We start from the raw sequence: 10,446 nt of genomic DNA on the forward strand, positions 1-10,446 counted from the left end.
CCAAGGCTCCTAACGAGATGAGATTTTTCTTCAAATTGGGCATGTATCGGACATCAGTCAGAACTATGGTTGATCCATCTTGATTCTTCAATCGAATTAAACAGATCCCAACAGTTTTACAGGCATTGTCATTGCCCATATAAATAACTCCTGTATTTAGTGCAACTAAATCGGAGAACCACACCCGATTAGGGGACATATGATAGGTACAACCCGAATCTAATATCCACTCATCTGAATGGAATGTTGTTGATGAGCAACCAATGATATGTCAGAGTCATTTGCATCATGCTCTGCAACACATGCATCTGGAGCAACTTTTCATTTCTTCTTCAACTTCGGACAATCTTTCTTCCAATGGCCTTTCTCATGACAAAAGGAACATTCATCTTTTCCCAGTATGGACTTCGACTTTGATCTCTCTCTCCACTTTGGCTTTTGACTTTTCGAGCGACCTCTTGCCACCATGCCTTTCGCTGCTTCGTACTTGCTCTCCTTCTTGGTTTTCTTTCTGAGCTCATAACTATACAAAGCAGCAGTTACATCTTTAAGGGTAACATTATCCTTACCATGAAGTAACGTTGTCTCAAGGTGCTCAAATTCATCTGGAAGAGATGACAACAACATCAAATTCAAATCTTCATCTTTGAAAGTTTCATCCATGCCCAATAAGTCTGCCACTAGCTCATTGAACGTAGTGATGTGTTCATTCATACTGGTGCCTAGTTGATAATCAAATCTGAACAATCTTTTCTTCATGTGGAGACGATTCTGAGAGCTTTTCTTTAGGAATTTTTCCTCCAATTCTTTCCACATCTTACTTGCAGAAGTCTCGTTCTTGTAGCCATACTTCTGCTCCCTGGAAAAACAAGATCGAATCGTGCTGCACGCCAAACGATTGATTGTTTCCCATTATTTCTCCTCCATATATTCAGACTTTTCTTCCTCAATGACGATGTCTAGACCTTGTTTAAATAAAGCGTCTAACACCTCGCCTTGCCAGATGCCAAAATGACCGGATCCATCGAATAACTCAACCGAGAAATTTGCATTTGACATCCTCCTCCTCACCGATCCAGATGAAGAGCTTGATGTCTCAACTGATCCGTATTTTGGCATTTTAATTCTAACGAATAATATTCAATAGCACAAACTGTATCTTTTCAGCAACGGGACCACCAGGATAACCTCAACCGAAGCTCTAGATACCAATTGTTGGGGAAACCGAGTTATTTCCCACTCGAACGTAGTTTCAAAATTGACCTAAAATGTCAAGATCAAAACCATCGAAGGTTGCAAAGTGGATAAACCCGTCAAATTATTGAATATTGAAACACATTGGAAAATCGAATAAAAAACAATAATGGAGAGAACACACCAAATTTACGAGGTTTGACAAGAATATCGTCTACTCCTCGGGCACCACACCGGATGATAACTTCACTATCAACAAAATATTACCACAAATGGAATTCTTTAGAATTCACAAAGTGAGAGAATGACGAAAACAAAAGGAAGAGAGAACTTATTTTTGGGATGATTTCTAGTGATATACTTAGGCCTATTTATTGTTGAGTTTTAAGGACTAAACTTATAAATAACCTAATATTTTAGGGACCAAAGATGAAATTCCCATATGCAAAGTTGGCCACCTACCAAAGATTAATTTTCCAATAAGTTGGCCACTAACCAAGATGAATTTTCCAATAAATTGGCCACTAACCAAGATGAATTTTCCAATAAATTGGCCACCAACCAAGATGAATTTTCCAACTTGCTAAATTTTATTTCAAGCCAAACATAAAATCTTTGCCCCCACGAATCTTGGTATCTTCAATATATAGCGCTTGTTGCAAGGCAATGTGATTGAAAATCGTGTTCCTAAAGCCTATTGGGAGCATTTTATTTGGATGGGGCAACTGTGTAAGGCAGGGTTAAAAGGAGCTAAGATTGAGTCTTAATTCACGACTCGACTCGAAAAAAATTTAAATAAAGTTTAAATGATATTCGAAAACTCAAGTAACTTGATTTTTTTTTCACTCGGTTCAATTAAATATTCATCTTTAATGCTAACCAATTTAAAAACATGTATTCATTATAAAACTAACCATGCTAACTAAGTTAAAACATTTATTTATAATGTTGGATGTAATTTGGATCTAAAACCTGATCCAGTGTTGAAAACAGCAACACCAATGATTAAAATAATCCTTCAACTTATTAAAATTTATCACTATTGTATAACATATAGTGATAATTTTATAATATTTCATTAAGTTTAATGATTATATTTTTATAATTTTTGAAACATCAGTGACTACAAATATATTTTAATATAATGTAATAACTATTTTTGTACTTTACCCCAATTATTTTCCTCGAAATTAAAGGGAAACATGGAGTTAAATAATTTTTATTATCGACATAAGTCTAGTGATTATTTTGAAGATGATTTGTAGAAGAGAAATGGAAGAAAAATATGCAGAGAAAGTAATAGTAGGCACGGTTGGTCTTTGCACTAGTTAAAAACCCTTTAAAACATATAATTAAACTTCTTGGAGACATTAAGAAACTAGTGATTATATATATATATATGCGCGCGCGAGAGCTAAAAACTATAGTATTATACTATATAGTTTGCCTTGGGGATCCACATTGATTGCATATGCCTCAGTGGAGAAATTAAGGAAACTAAAGAAGAAAAGATAATTAATTAATTCAATTGAAGCACGGATCTAAGAACGTTCACCTGTAACTCAAGACATGAAACATAACTTCCCAACTCACTTAACAATATTTCATCATCCAGCATCATCTCACCACTCCCTCCTGGTATAAGCTTCCTCAGATACGTCAACCGCTCCTCCTCCTCGGCGGCGGCTTCCGTTCCACTTCTTTTAGGATTCCCTTCCAATTTCTCCGTCGCCGGCTCATGGTTTACCGGCATTGTATTCCGATAACCGTCGTGAGATAAATAACTTTGGGATTTGCCTACCTGGTTGTTATTGTTAACGTTTAGTCGAAGCTTGTGTTCCAAGGCATGGCTCCAAGCGAACCCTTGGGCTGATAATGCCAACGCCATGTCGACTTCGTACCTCACTGTCTTCTCTATTTCTTTATCGACGTACCGGTCGACCGACAACGATGATGCCGGTTTACCGATGTTGGCTAGCTCAGGAAGCAAGTAATTCAGATATGTCTTTGCGAAACTGGTTTGCATTATCGTCCTGGGTTCCATAGGATAAACACGTCTTTGTTCCTTCATGTATCCTTCCTTTATTAACAACAAGAAGAATAAGAAATCAATCAAAACAAATAAGGTTAAACAATAATGTTTGCAATTGCATGGGAATCGAATGTATATAGTAATTGTTAAACCAAAGATATAAAGCCGACTCGATAAACCCTAAAGTGGGGGAGAGAGAGAGAAAAGAGGGTTTTGGTTTTGTATTACCCTAACTGTGCTGTGGAGAAGAAAGTAACTGCTTTTGGACGTCGTACAGACAGGGCCGTGGCTAGGTTGAAGGAGGCCCTGTGCAAATTCTTATAAAGGGCCCTTAGATCTCGAACTTATTTTTGGGACCCCTATTTTTTTGGGCTTCTTAATAGCAACAACTGATAGATATACTCGATTTTGGGACCCTATTTTTTGGGGCTTCTTAATGGAAACAACTTATAGATATAATCGATTTCGGGGCCCTATTTTTTGAGGCTTTTTAATGGCAACAACTGATAGATATACTCGATTTCGGGGCCCTTATTTTTTGGAGCCCTGTGCCGTCGTGCACTTTGCACACCCTCAGCCACGCCCCTGCGTACAGATATGTAGGAATATCTTATATTTATAAACAAAAGGACTTGGTCATTAGCCGATATTCATAGACATATGTGAGTTACAAATTATGTTGATTCACCTTATAGATATTATTACCATAAATAATAAAAAAATTAAAATATTATTAAATAAAATAGGTTTACGGCTGTAAGAAGTCCTGTACTTTTGATAAAAAAATGGAGTAACTAAATTTTTAATATTTAATTAAGTCTTAAAATTTAAAAGATTAATTAATATGACGACATCGTCATTGATTTTATAGTACTTATGTGATATTTCACATGTAAATAATGAAAATTGTTGTATAAGTACAGACACGTGATTTTATTTAGAGGGAACAAATTTAAACTTTTAAAATTTTAAGTGACAAACTTAAATTTATAAAATTTTCAGGGGATTAAAGATTAGAATTGATTTTTAATAAAAAAAATACATAAAAAATCTAGAAGGATAATTTTAAGTTTAAAAAGAATAAATAAAAAAATTTCCCGAAATGTTGGGACTCCTAACACATTTTTAAGTCAATAAAATAAACAGCTGTTTGAGTTCAGGGTTCAATGATTTACCAAACCGTCTTTGGCGTAGACCCACTAAAAAATTGGAGGGTTGGGAAATGAGAGAAAGGCCAAAACGGAGGAGCAAATTGCGGATACTAAAGCTAACACTTCTTTCTCTCTCATGTAAATAACTCATTTATCCATTTTTTTTTTGTTACACTCGATTTTTATTTGGTCACAACTCATTTATCCATTTAACATGCATCACAATATATATATATATCTTTGTTGAAGTAAATTCAATATTAAGTTCACCTATAATTCGAAGATATATAATTTTTTTCGAATAGTATGAGATAATTATAAGTCAATATATGCTTAAAATCTTTCTTAATTATTAATAACACATATCCTACAAGCGCAACTGTTCAAATTCAAGACTTTTAAAAATAATAATATTTACTTTAACTATTAAAATCACCTTAATCAAAATAGAGAGTGAACTTCCAAATTAAAGGTTCATGCCAAGGAAAAATCTTGGAAAAGGGGGGGTCTTGAGAATTGAATAATTGACACATGGTCTCACATGCTTGATTCCCCCCACCCCTTTTGCATCCCGACTCTCTATTCCCATGTGCACACTAACCTACAAACAACACTAAATAAATGCTCCTCACATGACTCTCTTCCTACTTTCCTCTCTTTGTTTTCTTTTTCAATCCCATCAATCCTCTCTACACCCACAATATAAGATACCTTATGATAAACGATTATTTTGATCATATTTATAATATTGTATCTTTTAAATTTCGAAGACTTACTAAAAACAATCAATGCTTCTCCTTTTGTGTTTGTTTGGCATTTTAATAGTTTCGAAACTTCAATAAAACTAGTTAATACTCCTCCTAAAGTAACAACAATTAATTGTTATGTCACAATTCAATTAAAATTGTTTGTATTATACATTCATTTATGGATGATTCTACCACACTCGACGAGCAACGATAAGCACCACTAACGATAAGTAACGATAAATTAATTTATAAAATATTAAAATTATAAAGTACCCAACGTATAATTATAATTTAGTTGAAAATCTAAATGTAATTTATTTAAAATAAATATTAATTACAATTATAGTAAGCCCTAGATTAAAAAAAACTCTAATTTGTTTTAAAGCTTTGAAGTTTCCGTAGCCGCTGTCGTCGGTATCATCTGTCACTGTCGATTGAATCTTTTATGTTCATCTCTCCTGACATGGATGTCGTTCACCGCCGTTTGCGCAACCAATCCGTTAAGGTAAGCTTGATTAATTTTATTTTTGTTTCGAACTTGGTCTTTCGTCTAAGTCGTCACCGGTGGGTGGTGCCTCATCGGCTGTCGGTGCCTTCACCAGCAGTGGTTGTGGATGCCGGTGTGGGACTGCCGTCTCTCATCATCTTTCCCTATTCCCTTAATTCCTAAACCCTAACTATAACCCTAACCCTAATTAGTGTAATTATAAAACCTTATTTCCCAAATTGATTACCATAATTCTCAATTTAGAACCCTAATTAGAACTATTGAACCTTAATTCCTATGTTCAAACCATATTTTTGAAATCCAATTTCGATTTCCCAATTTGAATACTACAAGTCATACCGATACCTTGGCTCAGTGTACCGGTACGCGGACATCCCAATATTGGTACAGTTAGTGTACCAGTACCATAATAGTACACTATTTTTTAAGTTCAAATATGTGTACCGATGCACTAGTAGAGGGTATAAGTACGATATGCTTGATTTGTACAATTTTTTGTTAATGCAATTATAATGTCATTAACCATTTTAACAATGTTGGGTTTGTTTATGTTTGTGAAAATATAGATTTTTTCAACATGATTGATAATAAAGATACAAAAAATTTAAATTACAAAGTTGGACGATTATAATCAGGATGAAGATGCCATAGTCAGGATAAATATGGATACAACAATGAATCAGATTGTGAAAGTAATATTGAAGAAGAACAAATTGATTATCCTATTGATGATGACAAACATATAGATGATGAGAAGATAATTGACAACATCATTGACGAAAGCATATGAGATAAGATTGAGAAGGAATTAAAACATTACGATGAGAATGACACGAAGATACTGAAGTGGAAGACTTTAGATGATTGTATTGAATTTTATCGTACCTATACAAAGGTGAAAGGTTTTAGAGTTCAATTCAACCAAACAGTGAAAAGTCAAAATGGTGGTCACATAATTGCAAAGAAAATTGAATGCCATAAGGAGGGATATAGAGAGAATAGGCGGGTAACACTCAAAATAGAAAACGTGAACAAAGAACGACCATCCGAGTTGGGTGTAGAGCATTTATTAGATTCAAATTGGATGAACGTTATCAATATTGGAAAGTTGCTAAATTCCACATAGAACATAACCATAAAATTGTTTAGCCAACACATGTCGCTTACATCCGGCATGTAATTCATCCAAAAGAAAATTGTTGCATGCTAACTTGAATCTTATATATACATATAATGTTCTTTGATGACATATGTTGTAGGTTATTCTGAAAAATTAGCGGGTTAGATCGTGTAACACCCATCTCCCGTATACCTTTCCGTACGCGAGATACAAATGTCACATCACTTTTAAAATATTTACTCATTTGAAAACCCGTAAAATTTTGTTTCAAATTTTAAAACCACACAATTTAACACGATGATTAAATATTCATTTAAACATCTTACTAAAACTACCACTTTAAATACTTTACAAAATATTTTCTGAAGTTCAATTACATGCCAGCTAAGTTTTCAAAACAAATAAGATTGTCCCAATGTTATTGACGAGTCAACCTTTAATTGATGATAGTTGTTACTGCTGCACTCTATACTTGACAAATCTTTGATGGTTACCTACGCATGAAATCAACACACATTAAGTATTTACTTAGTGATGCATAATCTTGTAAAGGAAATACAATTATATTCATAAGCATATCCTTACTATAACACCATGATATTTTGTCTACTTCGTGAACCTTCTTTACAATTTTTTAATTAAATCCATAAATGACACCATTTATGTCAAAATACACTGTTAAGCATTTAATCTTTCATCTAACTTGCAATATTGGCACCTTTCTGCCAAATGCACAGCTATGCCATTAATCTTTTACTTAAAGGCATTTAGCCTTTCATCTAACTGGCAATATTGGCACCTTTCTGCCAAATGCAAAGCTAGGCCATTAAACTTTTACTCAAAGTCATTTAGCCTTTCATCTAACTGGCAATATTGGCACCTTTCTGCCAAATGCACAGCTAGGCCATTAATCTTTTACTCAAAGAGTTTTAGCCTTTCATCTAACTGCAATATTGGCACATTTATGCCAAATGCACGGCTATGCCATTAATCTTTTACTCAAAGGCATTTAGCCTTTCATCTAACTGGCAATATTGACACATTTCTGCCAAATGCACAACTAGGCCATTAATATTTTATTCCAAGGCATTTAGTCTTTCATCTAACTGGCAATATTGGTACCTTTCTGACAAATCCACAACTAGGCCATTAATCTTTTACTCAAAGGTGTTTAGCATTTCATCTAATTGGCAATATTGGTACATTTCTGCCAAATGCACAGTTAGGCCATTAATCTTTTACTAAAAGGCATTTAGCCTTTCATCTTACTGACAATATTGATATATTTCTGCCAAATACACAGCTAGGCCATTAATCTTTTACTCAAAGACATTTAGCCTTTCATCTAACTGACAATATTGACACTTTTCTACCAAATGCACAACTAGGCCATTAATCTTTTATTTTAGAATAGTTCTTACCCTAAAAATTATTCATAATATCAATTCCACACACATTATAAACATATATCATGTAAGGTAAAGCAGACATTAATTTAAACATTTGAGGCAGACTTATTGTGAGTTTCCCTCAACCCATATAATTACAATATATGCACTCGCCTGATATGCTTCCCTACTATGCTGTGGGGATGTCCAACTACTCGGCAACTTTGTCCTTGCCCTTTTTCTTGCTTGACTCGGAAGCTTGGTTATGATCTACACAAGCACCCATTTAGTACACATTTCATACAAATGTTAGTATATTATCTAACATTTATACTTTAATAATACTCATAAGTACTATTATTTTAAATTTCTATAATAATTTTAGCCTATCTTATAATTCCTGGCTCAATTGTATCGGTACCCTTACCATGGTATCAATACTTCTATACTATGGTACCAATACTCCCTTTCAGTATCAATACCATTTTGGCATTCTAGAATCCATGGTATCGATACTTCTCTTTTAGTATCGATACCCCATCAATATCGATACCAATTGCATTTGTACCGATATTGTTCATCGTATTTCTACCCATTTAAACCTATAGTATCGGTACTGTTCTACCAATACCAGTACTCTTATCCAGAGTTTCCATTTTCCGCTCAAACAATACTATTAAACTCTTCCTTACTTATCTCAACTAACTTTCCTTCATTAAGCTTCTTATAAAATCTAAAATCTCCCAAGAACATCTCAAACCAAGAATCACACCATTTTTTTCTAACATGTTTTTAATCATAACTGGAGCTTCTAATCTCTAATTTACTTCTTTGACAAGTCAAATATACAAATAAACATCAATAAAAAACCATATCTTAACATATCATTCAAAAACCCATTTCCTTAAATCTCAAATATTTCAAGCATCTCTTAATTTTAATCTTATTTAACCCTTTCTTAAGCCTCTGTAATACTCAATAATCAAAAACCAACCAAAAACGAAAGGAAAAACTAGCCAAATGAAAATTTACCTTTGGCTATGGAGGAGAGCCTTTATACGATAAGAAGAAGAAGAAAAGAGATGGCTTTTATGACTTAACTATCCTCTTTTCCCTATTAAAATCCCTAATAAGAAAATGTATTTTAAATTCGTTTCTCCCTTAAAGACCAAAATGCCCTCTTAACTCATCTATTGTTACAACTTAGTTTAATACAATATTCCACATCATTTTCTCATCTTTTACCATTTATTCAAATAGATACTCAAATTTTAAATATTTTTAATAAAGTCCCAGACCTTATATTTGGGGTATTAAATTCTCCCCCTTAAGAAAATTCGTCCTCGAGTTTAATAAAGTACCTGGAACGAAGAGGTGTGGAAACTGCTTCCTCATGTCATCCTCTCTTTCCCAAGTAGATTCTTCTACCTTATGATTCTTCCAGAGCACTTTAACCAAAGGAATCTTCTTATTACGCAACTCTTTGCTTTCTCTAGCCAAGATACTCAGTGGTTCTTCCTTATAAGTTAAATTTGATAGTATCTCTATCTCTTCAGGCGTGATGATATGGGATGAATCTGATTGTACCTTCTAAACATTGATATTTAGAAAATTTATGGATCTTATCCATATCCAGAGGAAACGCTAATTGATAAGCTACAGGTCTGACCCTTTTCGAGATCTCATAAGTTCCAATGAATCTCGGACTCAACTTTCCTTTTCGTCCAAATCGTAATACCTTTTTCCAAGGCGATACCTTCAGAAATACTTTGTCTCCCATTTGATGATTTCTTTCTTTTCAAATCAGCATAAGATTTCTGTCTATCGGAGGCTATCTTCAAATTATCCTTGTTAATTTTACTTTTTCCTCCATTTCTTTCATCAAATCCGGGCTAATTAGATTTCGATTATAAGTTCAAACTAATTTAATGGTGTTCGATATTTCCTCCCATACAAAGCTTCATACGGGGCCATCTTAATACTCGATTGGTAACTGTTCTTATAAGCAAATTTAGCTAAAGACAAATACATTTCCCATGATCCTGTAAATTACAATACACAGGCCCTTAGCATATCCTCTAATATCTGAATGGTTCGTTCTGACTGCCCATCTGTCTGTGGATGAAAAGCTATGCTGAAGTTCAATCGAGTACCCAACGCCTCATATAAGGACTTCTAGAATCTTGAAGTAAACCTTGGGTCTCGATCGAGCATTATCGATATTGGCACTCCATGCAGTCTAACTATATCTTTTATATACAACTCCGTATATTTATCCATCGAGTAATCTACTCAAACAGGAAT

General features: G+C 33.9%; 1 protein-coding gene across 1 annotated transcript; it reads right to left on the bottom strand.

Moving 5' to 3' along the window:
• Positions 1-2,613: 2,613 nt before the first annotated feature.
• LOC120165263 (transcription factor bHLH146-like) lies at positions 2,614-3,269 on the bottom strand. The gene has a single exon (XM_039174820.1). The coding sequence runs from the start codon at positions 3,263-3,265 to the stop codon at positions 2,714-2,716; it is 552 nt and encodes a 183-aa protein (XP_039030751.1). The 5' UTR covers positions 3,266-3,269; the 3' UTR covers positions 2,614-2,713.
• Between the last annotated feature and the right edge of the window lie 7,177 nt (positions 3,270-10,446).

The sequence above is a fragment of the Hibiscus syriacus genome, unplaced genomic scaffold (assembly GCF_006381635.1).
Source record: "Hibiscus syriacus cultivar Baekdansim isolate YM2019G1 unplaced genomic scaffold, ASM638163v2 tig00111582_pilon, whole genome shotgun sequence".
Lineage (NCBI taxonomy): Eukaryota > Viridiplantae > Streptophyta > Magnoliopsida > Malvales > Malvaceae > Hibiscus > Hibiscus syriacus.

What these genes read in the sequence shown, in the direction of transcription:
- LOC120165263 (XM_039174820.1), bottom strand. Translation starts at nt 3,265, where the DNA reads ATGAAGGAACAAAGACGTGTTTATCCTATGGAACCCAGGACGATAATG.